The 18,269-nt window shown below is 38.7% G+C and overlaps 1 protein-coding gene across 21 annotated transcripts in view; it reads left to right on the forward strand.

Moving 5' to 3' along the window:
* LOC122541729 (myelin transcription factor 1-like protein) overlaps positions 1-18,269 on the forward strand; it is a 558,875-nt gene that overhangs the window by 354,931 nt on the left and 185,675 nt on the right. For all 21 annotated transcript variants that reach the window (XM_087978037.1, XM_087978051.1, XM_087978075.1 and 18 more), the window contains 2 exons: positions 5,451-5,541; positions 7,054-7,161. In XM_087978037.1, the coding sequence (XP_087834163.1) occupies positions 5,451-5,541; positions 7,054-7,161 (199 nt within the window). The remainder of the gene's footprint in view (positions 1-5,450; positions 5,542-7,053; positions 7,162-18,269) is intronic.

An 18,269-nucleotide genomic window follows, 5' to 3' on the forward strand; every position in this document is an offset into this window, starting at 1 on the left:
TACTGAATTCTGTAACTGTACATTTGGTTGATTATGTGGGTGCTAATATTTCAAACATGTAGTGGACCATTACCTTCTCAAGGGCAATTAAGGATGGGCAATAAATCCTGGCTCAGGGAGTGATGCCAAATCCCATGAATGAGTGAAAAATGACCCTGTTTTGTTTCCTTATTTCCTCTTCATAACTTACTTTCCTTCCCACCTTTACATCATCAACAAATTTAGCAAACAATCTTTGGTCCCTTTATCTGTCTCATTTATACAAATTGTAAAATGTTAAAGCCTTAGCACTAATTTTTGTGGTACACCACTCACTATAATTAGTTATGTTTACTGTCTGTTTCCTGTTAATCAAACAATCTTCTAGCCATGTAACTGTGTTACCCCCAACACCCCCCCCACCATGAACTTCTAACTTCTGCAATTACCTTTGATTACCTTTGCTACAGGAAGCTATTGAGGTCAAAACATTGAGTGTTTCTAGAAATAGTTAGTTAAAAATCACACAACACCAGGTTATAGTCCAACAGGTTTAATTGGAAGCACACTAGCTTTCGGAGCAACGCTCCTTCATCAGGTGATAGTCGCTCATCAGGTGAAGGAGTGTTGCTCTGAAAGCTAGTGTGCTTCCAATTAAACCTGTTGGACTATAACCTGGTGTTGTGTGATTTTTAACTTTGTACACCCAGTCCAACACCGGCATCTCCGAATCATTAGAAATAGTTAGGTATAGTTCTAGGGCTAAAGGGATCATTGAGTCTGGGGAGAAAGTGGGAACAGAATATTGTGTTGGATGATCATTCACAATGGCAGAGCAGGCTCGAAGGGCTGAATGGCCTACAGCTGCTGCTTTTTATGTTTCTATGATATGTCACCTTCTATATGCCTTCTGGAAATTTATGTTCAGTTTCTCTATCAGTTCCCGTTTATCCACAGCACGTGTAACTTATGCCCTGTTTTAAAGTCTTTAATAATAGCTTCTAATATCTTTATACGAGATATTCAGTTAACCAGCCTCACGTTTCCTGTTTCCAGTTTCCCTCCCTTTTTGAATAAAGAAGTTATATTTGCTATTTTCCAAAACTAATAACTTTTCCCTCACTAAAGCTATCTTTGTCCATCTGATTTTTCCAGTCTATATCAGGATTAAACTCTCCCATGATTATTGATGTCCCTTTCTGACAAGTTGCTTTTATTTCTTCCTTTACCTTACATCATACCACGCCATTGCTGTTTGGGATCTGTCCTCCAGTCCCACTTCTTGTTTTCATTATTTTTCGTCTCGATCCGAAATGCTTCTGCATCCTGGTTTGCTGAATTCAGAGCATTGCTTTTTATTGAGCTAATAAAGTCATTAATACCCAACATCTTTTTCTGTACTTCCTGTACATTCTGTACTTCTTAAATGTCATGAGCCCTTCTGTATCGAGGTCCCAATCTGTTATCATGCAGTAAAGTCTCAGAAATGGTAATAATTATTAGATCATGGCAATATATTTCAATTTGTGCTATCAGTTCATCTGTTTTTTTTTTCAAATGTGATATGAATTCAAATACAGAGCCTTTAGTTTTATCCTTTCATTACTATTTAACCTCAAGCTTTATCTGTTGATTTAGTCTTAGATTTGTGCCCCCTATTCCTTTTTCTCATGGTCTGTTTATCAATTTCCATGTTAATATCTTTCTCTCTTGCCTTTTCTCAACTCTCTGGTTTACCATATTTTACCCTTGCCCACATTATTTAGTTTAGTGTCATCTCTATCACTGCAGTTATATGACTAACCAGATCAGACTAATCTGATCTCAACGGATGATCTCCTAATGATACACCTTCCTCAATGCTTCTGCCAGTGTCCCTATTTCACCAGTAGAAGGCGTTTGCTACACTTGCCTTTGTTGGTCAGAGCACTGAATATAAAAGTTAAAAATCACACAACACCAGGTTATAGTCCAACAGGTTTAATTGGACACCCCAGTCCAACACCGGCATCTCCAAATTATGAATATAAAAGTAGGGAGGTCATGTTGCAGCTATACAAGATGTTGGTTAAGTCACTTTGGAATACTGTGTTCAATTCTGGTCTCCCTGCTGTAGGAAAGAAGTGAAACGTGAAAGGGTTCAGAAAAGATTTACAAGGATGTTGCCAAGGTTGGAAGTATGAGCTATAATGAGAGACTGAATAGGCTGGGGCTGTTTTCCCTAGAGCATCGGAGGCTGAGGGATGACCTTATAAAATCATGAGAGGCGTGGATAGTGTAAATAGATAAGGTCTTTTCCCTCGGGTAGGAGAGAACTAAAGGGCATAGGTTTACGGTGAGATGGGAAAAAATTAAAAGGGACCTAGGGGGCAACCTAATTGGGTGGTGCATGTATGGAATGACCTGTCAGAGGAAGTGGTGGAGGCTGGTACAATTGCAACATTTGATAGGCATCTGGATGGGTACATGAATAGCAAGGGTTTAGAGGGATATAAGCTACATGCTGGCAAATGGGAGTAGATTAATTTAGAATACCTGGTCATCACGGATGAGTTGCACCGAAGGGTCTGTTTCCATGCTGTACAAGTCTATGACTCTACGACACTCATCAATCTTGTGCCATGCATTCACCTCCCTAATTTAATTTTATTTTATTTATTTGCTTCAGGCTCAGGTAATAATGCAGAGATGATTACTCTTGGAGTTCTGTTTTTTAATTTAGTCATAACCATTCATGTAATGTAACTATTCATCCATTTACTGAAGCAGGAAGCCACAGTCTACCTTCCACAATTATTTATTTGCATTTGATAGCTCAGTACAAACTCCAGTCTGTTCTCTCACATTCCAAACCAACTCCCTTTTTTGGGGAAATCCAGCCAGGAGTCAGAATTATTACAGTGCACAGGAAGGCCATTGTGTCTGTATCGCTCTCCAGTGAAAAATAAATACATTATTTTGCTTCTGAGGTGCTATTACACACCTCAGTATGTTTTTTTTTTACCACAGCCATATCAACTATGTTTCAACTTAAAAAAAATTAACGGCACAATGCACCAAGAGCACTGCAACAATAACAAATATAGGGGAGGGAAATAAATTTAACTAGAGTTGTATGTAGTAAATATGAGCTTTTTTGGTATCCAGAAATGCTCTTACACAAAACTTAATGTTTTTTTCCCATCATCTTTCTTTCCTCATCACCAAATCACCTGTGTAAATCTGTTAACCACCACGAGTCAATCACCTGCAGTAATTCAGTTGAGTACAGTCGGTTCTGCTATAATGCGGTAGTTCCGTTCTCAGGCAGCCCTGTGTTATAAGAAAATCGCATAGTTCTAGCATCATTTAAACTAATGGTGCTGGAATCATGTTATAAACAATGCTCGCTTTAGAAACAGTGTCCCTAATTCGTCAATCATGTTATAGCAGATTCGCATTAATAAAATGCACATTACAGCAAAACAACCTGTAATTCACATGCAAAGCCCGTTTTAAGGACGATTGAAACTATCAAAGGTCAGAAGAAGTATGGAGAACGAAAGGGAGCCAAATCAAAATGGAGTTGGAAGGGGATAAATAAGAGCCCTTTGTTCATATCCAGAAGTGCCCTTACACACAACTGAACATGTTTTTTCTTTCCATCTATTAACCACCTCCAGTTAATCATCCATGTTTCCAATTAAATGACTTACATGGGAAGCCCATTAAGGGTGATGCAAACCATCAAAGGTGAGGGAAAGATAAGGGGGGGGGGGGCTAAATCAAAATGGAGAAGGAAGGGGGTAAAGACAAATCCTTAAATGATGCTCCAATGAGTATCAGCTACTATACATTGTCATTGCAGCATGTACTGATTCATTCTTAAATAGGCCGTTGTTTACAACATTGGCAATGTATTCTCTCTCAATGGGAATTCTTTCCTAGTTCTACCTATATCTATATGATCAGAAAACCATAAGACGTAGGAGCAGAAGTCGACCATTCAGACCATCGAGTCTGCTCACACATTCAATGCAAACATGGCTGATCTGATAATCCTCCAATCCACTTTCTTGCCTTTTCACCATAACCCTTGATTTCCTTAATGGTTGAAAATCTATTCAGCTTTGAATATACTGAATCATCCAACTTTGAAAGTTCACTGTGAAGAAGAAATGCACACATTTACTACCTGCCTTCTGAGTGAAGAACTTTCTCTTCACTAACACCAAACTGGATCAGGTCCTCTTGCCACTGCAAGTTATTCACCAACCTAGAGCTGACGTTCTGATCTATGGTACTAGGCATGAATAATGGAGAAAAATAATGCTTTTGTAGTGATTTAATTATGAATGTTGTATAAACTTGGAATTTGACCTTGGAAGTCCTAGAATTGGTTTGTGATCTGTATTGATTTGACGGATTACAGTTGAAATACTACAGCGTTCACTAACAGGTGGCATGACATTCACTATCTGGGTTCAATCATGAGGAATTGAAACGTGGGTGTGCTGCTACAAGGCATCCGTGCTCATTGAACTGTATCCTTAGAAAAGCTGAGGAAAAAGGTTTGCAAAATAATAGAGTAGAATTTGCACTTGAGCTGCCCAATCCTTTCCTCGAACTTTGAACCAGCCAGTTATACCATTCCTCCAGGGATTTCTGCTGAAGCAACCGTGGAAGTGTCAGGAAAATTCATTCATAAATACTGGAGTGTTTATTTTATCAGATCTTCTTTATCATTCAATTAAAAGGCATCCTCCATGTGCTTGGCCAACTGAATGTTTAACAATCTCTTACCATCGTTTGAAAATGTTTGGATTCATTTTATTGTTGCTGAGCACTGTAAATTTTTAGCTTCCCCTACAACAGAGCTAATGGTTCCCAATACAGGTTAACATGGTGAGAGATCGTCACTCTGATAATGACACCCAAAATGTTTAAATTATCTTGAAGTGCATTGATTCTTATTATATTCTCTGGGTTTATCCAGGTCTTGAGTATGAATTGAAAGAATGAAGAAGGCAATCATACATAGCTATAAGGCATTACCTGTCTATAAGATGCTTATTTGTAGTCACCTTAATAATGATATAGACCATAATTCCTTCTGATTTGATCTCACTATATAATTATTTTATTTCACCTTTTGCAAATAACAACTTGTACTTTGCATTTTGATTTTTGTATATGTGTTAAAGCTCCACTATGAATTATCTGCAGTGTGGCATCAAGAAAATTGCTTCAGTCTAAACCGACTTAGCCATCTTTGATAATGCATAACTTCAGATTACTGTCTTTCTGAATTTTTCAGCTTGATGCTATTATTTTAAATAAAATATTTTTTTGGAAATCTAAATGTGGTCTTGCCTCTATTACAATCATGTATAATCAAATTGAGTTGGAGATCTGAACTTATTCCCTTTCTTGCCTGTTTGCCCTTCTGTATTCATTCTTTACTAATAGCTTCCACTCTTTTTTCTGTCAAGTTCTTGCCATGCATGAAAATGTGCTTAAGTGTCCTACACCAGGCTGCACTGGGCGAGGCCATGTAAATAGCAACAGGAATTCTCATCGAAGGTAAGCAAAGATTTTACTGTACTGTCATATCAGTCGAAATATCCTGTGTGGGTAATATTCTTAGATTCAAAAATTAGCTTCATGACATTTCCTGCTCCTCCCATTATGAGGAACGCCAATAATCATTTATCTAAGTAGCACAAACCTATGCTTAGCCATGTTTAGTTTGTTTTAATTAGATAATGGATGTTTCTAGGAATCTCTGGATAGTATTTTGTCAATTTTAATACTTTTCAACAGAGCTATATTCTCACCACCCTTGACGTCAGTACTGAAATAAATTGTTTCCATACTTTATCTGAACAGATATACAGACTGTTACACTTATTCTGAGTGGAAATAAACACCCCACCCTTCCCCGAGGAGATTGACAAACTACAAACAAGTCCAATATTTTTGCCAAATTTTGCAACTATTCACCTAGACTGTTTTAAAAATGGAATAAGAATTGATCAGTTTCCCTGTAAAAGTTCACTTTTTTTATTCATCCATGGGATGTGGATTTTGCTGGCTATGCCAGCATGTACTGTTCATCCCAAGTTATACTTAAGAAGGTGGTTATGAGCTGTCGTCTTGAATCACCACAGTACATTCTGTACCAACCATGCTGAGCTGGAATCTAATAAAATTCCACAATGCTGATCCATCCTTATCTTTCTGCCTCTGAAGCCTAACCTACCAGGCCCAACATGTTATTTTTCTTCCCCCGCCTTCCCAACCATCAGTCCAACATACAGCTGAAAATCATTTCACCAAGCACAGTATTTAGTGGTTGGACATGAAATGGAAAGTACAAAATTATATTTTCCATCAACATAGTGAGCACTAACATTCTGAATAGTATCCACAGCTATCTAGTCAGAAATAAAACTAAAAGGTGAATGTAATGGAATGGGTCTGGATGGGTTGGTCTTCGGAGGGTCAGTGTGGATTTGTTGGGCCGAAGGGCCTGTTTCCACAATGTAGGGAATCTAAGCACCACTAACTCACTCTAGCTGCAAACATACTTTATCAAATCTTACCATTTCATTTTCACATATCTTTCTATATTGATTTTTTCTACCATGACTGCCAGTCTTCTATAAACATTATTTTCAATTTTATGAATGATGGAAAAATATATTTACATTCAAAGTAATATCAGACTTATTTTTCACAACATAAAGTTAAGAACTTCACCAAAGACCACAAGAAACTCTTTACTGTCCAGTGGAAACAACAGTGCTATACTAAAATATGAAGCATTTTGGCAAGAAGAAAATTGGTGAACTATAGAAAAAAAAGTTTAGAAGTAAATCTACAAGGTTCTTTTCGCATGCACCTTTTGTATTTATATAGACTGAAGTGTACACATAACATTGTGCTGCATGTTTAATCACTTGCCTTGCATGTTTCCTGATATTTGTTAGAGTTAAGAAGCAATTAGCCGTATGCTTCCAATTTCATACTGCTAGTCTTGTACTATCATTCCTGTGGCTGCAAGAGTGTTTAATTGTTATTCTGTTTCCTCAGTCTCTCTGGATGTCCCATTGCTGCTGCAGAGAAGCTGGCTAAAGCTCAAGAAAAGCATCATAACAACGAAGCAACAAAATCTAACCAGGGTTCTGATCGTGTACTAAGGTAAGAGAGATTTGTTTGCTGAATTCTGACAATGTTTTTTGAGTTATGTTCACAATTCAAGCTATATGCTATGTTGATGTAACAAAGTTGAGCACTCATTCCAAATAAATTTATCTTCCTGTCTTGGGATTTTTCCAACCTTTACTGATAAATACTACCTTAATTCATTTTATTAGCCAGTTCATTCATCCCAAATGTTTTGTGTTGAACTGATTCATATTTGGTTCTGGAATATCTGCATCAACAAGGGATTGAAGAAGTCACTATGAATATTGGTATTGTTAATATAGTCTTGAAAATTTCTTCTGATTATTATTTCCAAAGCAGCTACAAGAATGTTGATAAAGATGTTTATGGTTTTTCGACATACAAGAACTAGAGGAAATCTTCAGAGACACATTTGTGACATTGTTACATTTAAAGAATATAGTATTTCCCCCCAAAATGTGATTCACTTTCAAAATTATCAGTTATATCAATCATTAAAGCGTGGAACTGATTTTAGACATTGCTTGCAGTGTTCTTTACTATTTTAAATTTTCTAAAGACATTAATGAACATTAATCTTACCAACCAACTATTAAGGTGAATTGGATGGTATTGCTGTTGAATGTTTTGCTATAGCGTGTGGTGACTATCAATCAGAAAAAAAACAGAACTAGTAAAGCGCTATTTAAATTTTTAAAACAAAAGACCTGAGATAGTGCCAGTAAATTGCCTTGAATTTTCTCGCAGAATGTGCCATAGAACGTAAGATGACAGTGAGGTTCTTTGTTGGTTGTGTGTTTTATATTATAATATGCAAAGAAGAAAGGTGCTTAGAACTTCTATTTTACATTGCATCAGCGTGATATCGAAAGATGTGAAGATTATAGATTCAAAGGTATCTCAGTCGGCACAGTGGGCCTTGTATCCAGGCCATTCGAAAAGCTATTTTACTCTGATTCATGCAGTTAAAAATTCTGAAATAAACTGAATCATTCAACTGTGAAGGGCAGCATTAATTTCATAAATTGGGTCTTTCGGGTTGGGTGGGTGTGGGGAAGAGAATTTCACTTCCATTTCAGAAAAAGAATGAGAAAACATCTTTCCATAAAAACTTGACTAAGTGCTCTGGGTAAGCAGTGTCTAGATTAGAGTGTGCTGGAAAAGCACAGCAGGTGAGGCAGCATCCGAGGAGCAGGAAAATGACGTTTCGGGCAAAAGCCCTTCATCCCTCCGAGTAAGCAGACTATCTCAGCAGTGGATAGATATTTTATGGAGCATTTGACCTTTCAATCTATGTGGACACACCAAACTGCAAAGCCTATTCCCAACCAGACACTCATTTAGGTACTTTTTGAAGAATAATTAATCAATGCAGCAATGAATTCCTTTTGACATCATCTCCCCACAGTGACACACCTGAAACGAGGACCTCACAGATGCATATTTCCCACTTTTAAAAACTAGGCTGTCAATTTTGCTAGGCATTTTTTTTTAATTTTACCAAAATGAGTCAAATTGTTAGTTATATAATTTTGCATTTGAATAAGTTTATTGCATTGGATTTCATGAGCTTTACTCAGAAAAAAGCTGGCCAAGTGAGGGCCCACAGCCAACACAGTCTGTTCCATTCCTCTTGTGGCTTAACAGCCACTGAACAAGTCAAATGGTGTCCAAATGCACAGTCCATTCTGGTGAGTGAAGCATTGAATTCAGAATTAAGCACAGCATTCACTTTGTGTTCACAAATGTGGTCATGGCCAGGGTTTACAAGTATTTGCTCATAATGTCTGTGATAAATTTCTGAAATTTGAAATCACCAATTCAGAATAAATTACAACTCAAGCCTTCAAAATTAAATGCATTGTCTGATTGTGTTGTTTCTGTTGAAAGTTATATTTAATTTCTTTTTTAGTTAATTCCAGCTTCGTTTGCATCTGTAATGATTTATTTATATATTCAAATGTTGATGCTGTTGACCTCCTGAGAATAAGTCATGGAAAATACAGCTGAGCAACACATCTGCGCTTTTCAACAATTTATTGCTCATCTGTTTGTAATGTTCTTGAGCTTCGTGCTGGATAGCTGCATACACTAATGATAAACACAGTACAGTGAACTGTGTAAGCCCTTGATGATCCATGGTGAGGTGGGTCCTCAATCTGCAGTGTAACCTGCACTCCTTATTCGTTTCTGTAACAATTGCAGCAATCTTCGTGCTGAATGTAAACACTGCTGTGTATTTTGCTGCTCCATTGTTCAAATAACTCTGGTTCAGTGGTTGATCCAGTTGCCACTACTCTTTTTAGCTTCTCCAATGAACATAACTGCATCTTTCTCTGAAAGGGAGAAAGGAACAAAAGATTTTTCAAAAAGAATTGTTACTCATTTAATTCTCTGAGGATAAATTTTGCCTTTTGATGATATTGCGAAAAGGATGATACCAGGTTGGCTGCGTTCATGTGTGCCGCATTTTCTTGCTCTCATGCAGATTTGGTGTCAGAATCAGTGCTGTTACTAACAGTAGTATCGCAGGCAACTGACTGCTTTGGATATTTATTCCAAGTTAATATGGATATTCCTGGGGATTCCCAGTAAAAGGAAAGGCTTAGGTCAGTGCCGTTTTAAGAATAGCTTATTGCCAGATAGGGTTAATAGACAAGGTCTTTTCCCTGGGGTGGGGGAGTCCAGGACTATAGGGCGTAGGTTTAAGGTGAGAGGGGTAAGATTTAAAAGGGACCTAAGGGAAATTTTTTCAACCTAAGAGGGTGATACATATATGGAATGAGCTGCCAGATAAGTGGTGGAGGCTGGTATAATTACAACATGGAAAAAGCATCTGAATGGGTATATGAATAGGAAGGGTTTAGATGGATATGGGCCAAGTGCTGGCAAATTGGAAAAGATGAATTTAGGATAACAGGTCAGCATGAATAAGTTGGACTGAAGGGTCTGTTTCCGTGCTGTACAACTCTAAGTCTTTATAATTGTTTGATCAATTACCTTTCTTTACAAACGCCAGAATTTATGCTTCTGTGCAAGTAACCTAGGAAGGGGGCCAGACATTTCGTGTTTTGCCTTCTGACTGCCTGCCCACCTCCACTATTTGCAATTTTATGTGGGATGGGCAAAGCTCACTTTGCTCTTAATTTGTCCTTAAAATTGATGCTCGTAGGGGACATCATGGAAGGAGTCCTGCCAATTGATTCTGCTCTGGTCATATCAGGGAACCACAACCAATCGTTACCCTGAAGGGTGCACACTCCACCCTACCCAGCCTCTTCTTTCAGTTCTCCATCCTCCTCTTATCAGCACCCGTGCTTCTCCACCCCGCAGTCCAAGTCCAGGCCCCTGTTGGAACTACAGAGCTGCTGTAGCTCTCTGAGGTAGACCTCCTCCCAAGTAAGAAGCAGAAGACCCTCCTCCAACCAATAATTGCTCCTCGGAACATTAAATAGCTGAGGGACAGCTGTGACCGTCCTGCCAACTATCATTCAGAAACCCCAGCTCAAGATGTTTCTGCTTAAGTGATTTGTTTATTTGATTGGTATTACAATAGCTGTAATGTTAAAGCTAGCAACATGACCGATCAATCAGATATCAGGTATTAGGCAACCACCTCAGCTATTTGAAAAGGAATGATAAATTGTCTTTTTTTTCATGAGATACGGATGTGACTGGTTAGGGATCATTTATTGCGCATACCGAATTGCCCTGGACAAGGTGGTAGTGAGGTACTTTTTTGAATTATTGCAGCCCTTAGGATGTTGGTACAACTGCAGTGCTGTTAAGAAGAGAATTCCAGGCTGTCAATGAGTGGCAATATAGTTACAAGTTAGGAGGGTGCATGGCTTGGAGGGCAATATGCAGATGGTGGTAGTCTCATGCATTGCTGCCCTTGTTCTTCTAGCTGTTAGAGGTTGTTGTTCAAAAGCTTGGCTGAATTGCTGCACTACATCTTATGGATGGTTCATGATACTGCCACTGTGAATTGATGGTGAAGGATGTGGCTTGTTGAAGTTGGCGGATACGATGCGAGTCAAGCAGCCTGCTCTGTCCTGAGTGATGTCGGGCTTCTTGAGTGTTGTTGGCGTCGCAATTACCAAGGCACATGGCAAGTCTTCCAACACACTCCGGACTTGTATCTTGTAGATGATGTACAGGCAGTGCCAAGATTGGAGTTACTTGCTGCAGAATTCTGAGCCTCTAACCTGCTTTTGTTGTGTATTAGCGTCTCAAATAAAAACATGATGCTGGAGATCTGTCATAAAAACAGAAAGTGCTGGAGAAATTCAGTGGGCCTGGCAGCATCTGAGAGAAGCATCTGAGAGCAAATGTTGCCAGATGAGCTGGGTTTCTCCAGCAATATCTATTTTTCTTTAATGATAATATTAATATGGCTGCTTCTGTTTAGTTTCTGGCAAATGGTTAACCATAGGATGTTTATAACTGAGGACTCAGCAATGGTGCGCACATATAAAGTAAGAGCAGAAGTAAAGAGCAGCACGATGGCTCAGTGGTTAACACTGTTGCCTCACAGCGCCAGGAACTCAGGTTTGATTCCAGCTTCATGCAACTGTCTGTGTGGAGTTTGCACATTCTCCCAGTGTCTGCGTGGGTTTCCTCTGGGTGCTCCGGTTTCCCCCCTAATCCAAAGATGTGCAGATTAGATGAATTGGCCATGCTAAATTGCCCATAAGATCAGGGATGTGTAGCTTAGGTGCATTGGTCAGGGGTAAATGTAGTGTAGTAGAGGAATGGGTCTGGGTGGGATACTCTTCAGAGGGTCAGTGTGGACTTGCTGGACCGAAGGACCTGTTTCCACACTGTAGGGATTCTATAAAAAGAAAGGATTCCATAGACCATTTAGTTCTTGAGTAGGCCTTTTGAACCTCCTTCACAATTCAAGAAGTTCATGGCTGATCTGCTTGTGTTTGAATTCCACATTCTTACCTATGTCCAATTACAATTGATTCCCCTGCTTAACAAGAATCTATCCAACTCTGGCTTAAAAGTATTCAGTGACCAACCTCCACTGCTTTCTGATGCAGAAAGTTCCAAAGTTGTACAACCCTCTGAAACAAAATCTCCAAACTTTCTCCGAAGTGGAAACAAGTCCAGCCTGTCCAATTTATCTTCATAAGAAAACCCATTCATTCTGGTTATCAATCAGGTAAACCTCCTCTGAATTCTCTCCAGAACATTTACAACCTCCCTTATATAAGGAGACCAAAACTGCACACAATATTTGAGATGTGGTCTCAACAGTGCTATGGTTAACTAAAGCATTATTACTTTATGTTCAACTGTTCCTTGGGTAAAAGGATAGCACTCCATTAGCCTGTCTTTCTATTTCTTTGTTCTGCCATTCCTTTCTGATGATAAACGAAAATAAAAATCCTTGGACAGAATCCTGAAATATTCTTCTCATAATGTCTTTCCAACATGAACGGTTTTCTTTTGTACCTGCAGTCTATTTCCTAGTTCAGTGTCCGATATTCTTTTGTTGGCTGTTATGCAATTTTCTCATTGCAGTGTTTATTATTGTGTTGACACTTTTTCTCATTCATTCTGTGATACTATCCCATTCAGTGTCCTCTCTTTAATAAATCTTCAACATGGTTTACACACAAATTCCATTACTAACCTACATTACAAGGCTGATTCTACGCAGCCTGTAAAAAGATCTTCTTCCACTGCCTTGGAGTATCAGGAAATTGCAGATATTTAATTGTAGTGGATGGAATGTTGCAGAAAATGCCTCTGAGAATTCCTGTTTTGTTGCTGGCAGATCAGGTTCCCTGCATGTTTTATGTTGCTGAAATAGGAAATGTGCCTGAGTGACGTGAAGTCTGATTCAGTCGGTAAGGGTCAGTGGGAATTCATTTATATTTAGTTGTTGACACACAGGTTGCAATATCAATAATTACTATTGTGCACAATGCTTTGACATGTGATGCAACACCCAGAGTTTTGATAGGGTAAAGTGGAAAAAATTGAGGTGCAATGTTTTTGAGACTTTTGATAAATACATGCTTGCTAGTTGGAAAACTTTTATTTATATGCTTTAATAGTCTCTGTTCATTGTTAAATATAAAAGAGGGTAATTACCTCTTACAGCAGGAATAAGATGTAACCGTTTTTGCCTTTTTTTCTGCTCTGATAGAAACATAAAGTTTTACTTTATGTATTCTTTAAGCTTGAATGCTTTCAAACTGATGCACAACTGAGTGGCAAAATAAAATATGTTTGCAGTCACACTGCTCTGCTAACTGACCAGGCATTGAACCAGTAAAAGTGGCCAACTGCAGGGTAATCCAGATGTGGAGCACACAATCTGTGAGTAACAAAGAGGAACGCAGTAGGTGAAAATTAAGATCATGATTAACAATATCAAAGCAATAATTGCTGGTTTGAGGATATAGGGCAGTTCACTACGTGGTGTGCAAGCAAGAAATGGAAATCCATCAATTTGAGCTTCTCGTACTTAGTAAAACTGGAAGAAATATCCCCAGGAATGCCTTGGATTTGAAGAAGTGATTCAAGATGTGAAATGAGGCTCACCATGACTGCTCAGATGCAGCACCATATTTATAAGACATTTTCTAATAATCAAAATTAAGTTTCAAGTGTGGTACATAGTACTTTAGGAAACACAAGTCTAATTGATCCATGAACCTATTATAAATTTCAATAAAAAGGTCAAAAATAGCAAATAAATCTGTGAAAGAAATACATTTCAAGCATGGTATCATTAATCACCTACTATTAAGAAATATGACAATATTATTTAAACAAACATTCTGCAGATAATGCAGAGACTTCGGATTGGATTTTCATTCCAGGAGTAGGGACCAGGAGTCAGGAGATTTCTAAGCTCGATGTACCCGACATGGGACAAGGTGCCTGCAAAGACAGGATTTTCATTCCTTGGTGTGAGGAAGTTAAGTACAGGTTGGAGAATGGGAGTCAGGCCAGCAGCCCTCTGGATAGTGTTCAGAGCTCTCAAGTGCTGAGAGGTCTCGTTAAAAGGCCATCTCAGTACTCCCAGTTGTTTGATTTAATATTAAGTACTTGAGGACTCTCTCCTCACACCTTCTAACTTCGCAATGACTCTCCATCCTTACCAATCATGCATCTCTATCTATCCACCGTCCCAAAGTCCTCTCACACCGTCCATGCCAGTTCATGCACTTCCCTGCCTACTCACCCAGAAAGTGCTCTGTACAGTAGCAATGAACCCTGTAGAAGGAATCGTGCATGTGGAAAAGCTTTAAAAAGACAATAACGCATTCAAACTTTATTTAAGAAACTGCTTCTCCCATAGCTCTGTGAAAATATTAATTATCTAGGCATTAAATTATCAATAACAGAAATTACTAATATTTGACACTAATTTATCTTGTGCTATTGATGAAATAAGAGAAAGGGCAGTCAATAGAGCATGATTTTCCCTTGGGTCTGGTTGTTTTAACAGACTACTGGACACCTAGGCTCTCAGTAAAATCTCATGATGCAGTGTTGAGGGGTTATTGGGAGTCGCATTGAAGCTATGAGGAGCCATGGAGATGGGGTGAAGGTCATAGATTGGTATGGAGGGTATGAAGGGCTGTGGAAATGTGTGTGGAGGTGTAGCAATTGGTATGGCAGAGCATGGTTAAGACCTTTGAATATACCTTTCAAGAAGGTTCCCTCATCTAAACTCTGATTCACAGCCCCTCAGAGAGACGTGTACCCTGAGTCTTTGAGAACTGGGCCAGTTCCTGAAACATTTCAGGAGCTGGGAGATGCCTATCTCTGCAATGGAGTCAGCCAAGTTAAGAGTTCAGGGATTGGGCTCATGATGTGCACTAGCCACCACCTAAATCTGAGGCAAACAAAATTTTGGAGGATCAGCAATGCAACCAGAAATCACTCCAACTTCGCAAAACTCCAGTCCTTTATAATTAGTTAAGCTGTGCACAACTTACAAAAACTATGTCGTAGAGACAGGTATTTCATACAAAATTTCTGCTCATAACTTTTTCTTCTTGCTGAAAATGGCAGCACAAACGCAAAGGCATTGAGCACAGATGGGCAATTGGTGTCAACAGATCAAACTTCTGGGAGGCAATGGCCTTGTGGTATTATCACTGGACTGTTAATGCAGGGACCCAAGTAATGATCTGGGGAACAGAGTTGGAATCCCACCATGGCAGATGGCGGAATTTGATATCAATTGTTTTTAAAAACTGGAATTACAGGTCTAATGATGACCATGAATCCATTGCCGATTGTTTGCGGAGACTGGGAGGTCTGGCTGACTTGGCTATTTCAGAGCTCGGAATCTCTTGGCTGGCTTGTGATGTCCTTGTCATTGTTAATGTCATCTGGTTCACTGATACCCACAGCAATGTGGATGACTCTTAACTACCCTCTGGGCAATTAGGGATGGAAAATAAATGGGGGCGAGCCAGCAACACCCTCTAAACCATGAATGAATATTAAACATAAATGTCATTGACTGGAAATCAGTACCCAGTGTTGCTGAAGTGTCAGTTAGTGTCCCTAGCATCCCATGTTTGGTCTTTGTCTTCCAGCATGATAACCTGTACTAAAGAAACTTTGAAATCAAATCATGAATTAAAGAAAATTAGGCCTTTTTAAGAGTTTTGTTGTCCACAACTGAAAATGCTGCTGATTTTTTTTAGTAGCTACTTTCAATGGGTGGATCTACAGAAGGTGTAAATCAGAAAAGGGTAGACAGATCAAATGTCACAGGTGATTTTCCAGCAAGTTGGTGGGTCTTATTTTTCAATCTTTGCTTACCCATTTTTTACCAGGTCATTGCAAGCCTTGAAGTAGCACATTTTTTGGAAAAGGCTAACCTAACAATTAATTAGTTTTATTAATAGTTCATTGACAAATTTTATACGCGGTGAAGCCTGATGCTGGGAATTTGTTAATATTGAACTTTTTGTACAGTGGCAGCTCTTAAAGTTATGCAGCTGCTAATTAACCTAATATTTTTGTTGATTCAGCAATAAATTGTAGGGACAGAAGCTTTGATGCATTAGGGAATAGCGCTGCTGAGCACTAAGTTTCATGAATGAAACAATGAAGATGATCCTACATTAAAGGAAGAAAGGAGACTTGTCTTTTTTGAAGCTAAAGAGGTGATTTATCAACAACAGTACAGAAGAGTCTCAATTGCACATTTAATCTGTGCAGACGAACACAACCTAAGCTGGAAATATGTTTTAGCCCTCAGAAAAAACATGCCACAGTAAGGCCATATTTCATTGGAATGCTGGCTTCAAAAAGAATTCACATTGCAACATTCTGCTATTAACAACAACTTGATAAATTAATTTTCTACAAATGGTTAAAACCATTCTCGCTTAGACCCTTGCGCTGTATTGCTGGATTCCATTGGCAGGAAAGTTCAACTTTACTTGCATTATTCTGTGCAGATGATAAAAAAAGGTCAAAGCATTGTTGTAGAGAGTCAGCTAACTATTTGAACAGAAGTGTCAATAATATCTGACACTTTAGGAATATTGACTTGTTGAAAAGTACAATATCATCTCATGCTGATTGCGATGTACAATGGGGAAAAAAGGATGATCAACATACCATCTGCATGGGTACACCATTGATAGACTTGTCTTGCATCCTCAGGTTTGGCTTGAGAGGGTCTATGGGCACCTTGACTGGAAGAGTCATCTTTAACAGCCATATGTAGGCTTCTGCTTTGAGGATATGCCATAACTCCCTCATTCTTTCCTAATTGAAACACAGCCTGCGAAGGCAGATCTTCTTGGTCACCAGCAGTTTACCTCTGTCTGAACCTTGAACATTGCCATGTTGAGAATGTTTAGGTGTGACACATCCATCTCTAGTGTCATCAGAACTGGCTGCTCTTCTACAAACATGTTTCTGTTTTTCCTTCAAACAACCAGACAGAGGAGAATTCCCAAGTCTTAAATTTTTGGTTGCAACAATCAAAAGGTCACTTATGAAGAGGAAAGCAAAAAAATACTCAACCAACTGAAGATCAAAATAAGGCTGTCCGGCACTGCCCATTTTATATTCATCAGATGAGCAAACAGCATTTTTTGCTTTGGCAGGAAACAGTTCCTTAGGGAATTTGAAGTATTTCAACAACATTCAGTCCACTAATGATCTCATGTATATTTCAGCGAAGAGAACATACCTGTGTACTTTACAAATCTCAGTGGAAGTAATGTTCATAGTACAGCGGGCAAGAAAAGGGCCGAAGTGATTTCTGTCTTTTTCCCCGGTCTTTTGTTGCAAGTTTTAATGTTGCAAAACTTACCCATTGAGTAACAACAACGGACTAAGAATAATTTCCTGAAAAATGGTGCATATTTTGGAGATTGTCTTTATTCTATTACTGTAAAAAGCTTTTAGGCCTACAATCATACTTGACTGAAGAGATTCAGTGCTGCACTGTTTCTACAGTGGAGTTTTCAAGTGGCTCTTAACATTTTCCTCAGCTGAAGGAGAGATCCTTCAAGTGATCAGGGATTTCCTGTTCTAAGCTTTTATTCTTCAAGGAGTGAAGCTTTCAAAAAGGAACAATATTTTTGATTAGTGATGGCAGACAAAAGTGACCAAGGCATCAGTGGATGCACTTTTGCTATTAATTTACTAGCTATGAATAAAGCCTAAAATGCCACAGAGATACATCCATTTTGTAAAATCTGGCCTTGGTATAACAATTAGGCAATCGGCATTAAGGTAATTAAGGGTAATTAAATCTTGGAATAAATTAGCACTTGACAGTGATCTCTTATAACGAAGTGCCTAAAATTCCCAAGTCTTTTTGGTGCAGAAGTGGTGCAACTCTTGAGTAGATAGCCATGCTTGGAGTAAATGTTAGATGCATTACCATTTCAGAGACTCACAACTCTCTGTAAGAAAAACAATTCTCATACCTGACTGAAATAGAAAACCTTAATTAGAAGCAGGGCAAGTTGGAGCAGAATAGACCTTTCATCCTGCTGTGCCATATGGTATGATCATAGCTAATCATCCAACTCCGTAAACTGATCCCATTTTCTCCCCAAGCCTTCAGATTACTTCAGCCCGAAGAACTATATCCAACTCCTTCATGAAAA

Source organism: Chiloscyllium plagiosum, unplaced genomic scaffold (genome assembly GCF_037043375.1).
Source record: "Chiloscyllium plagiosum isolate Xiang-an unplaced genomic scaffold, Cpla_swu_hap1 HiC_scaffold_3, whole genome shotgun sequence".
Taxonomy (NCBI): Eukaryota; Metazoa; Chordata; class Chondrichthyes; order Orectolobiformes; family Hemiscylliidae; genus Chiloscyllium; species Chiloscyllium plagiosum.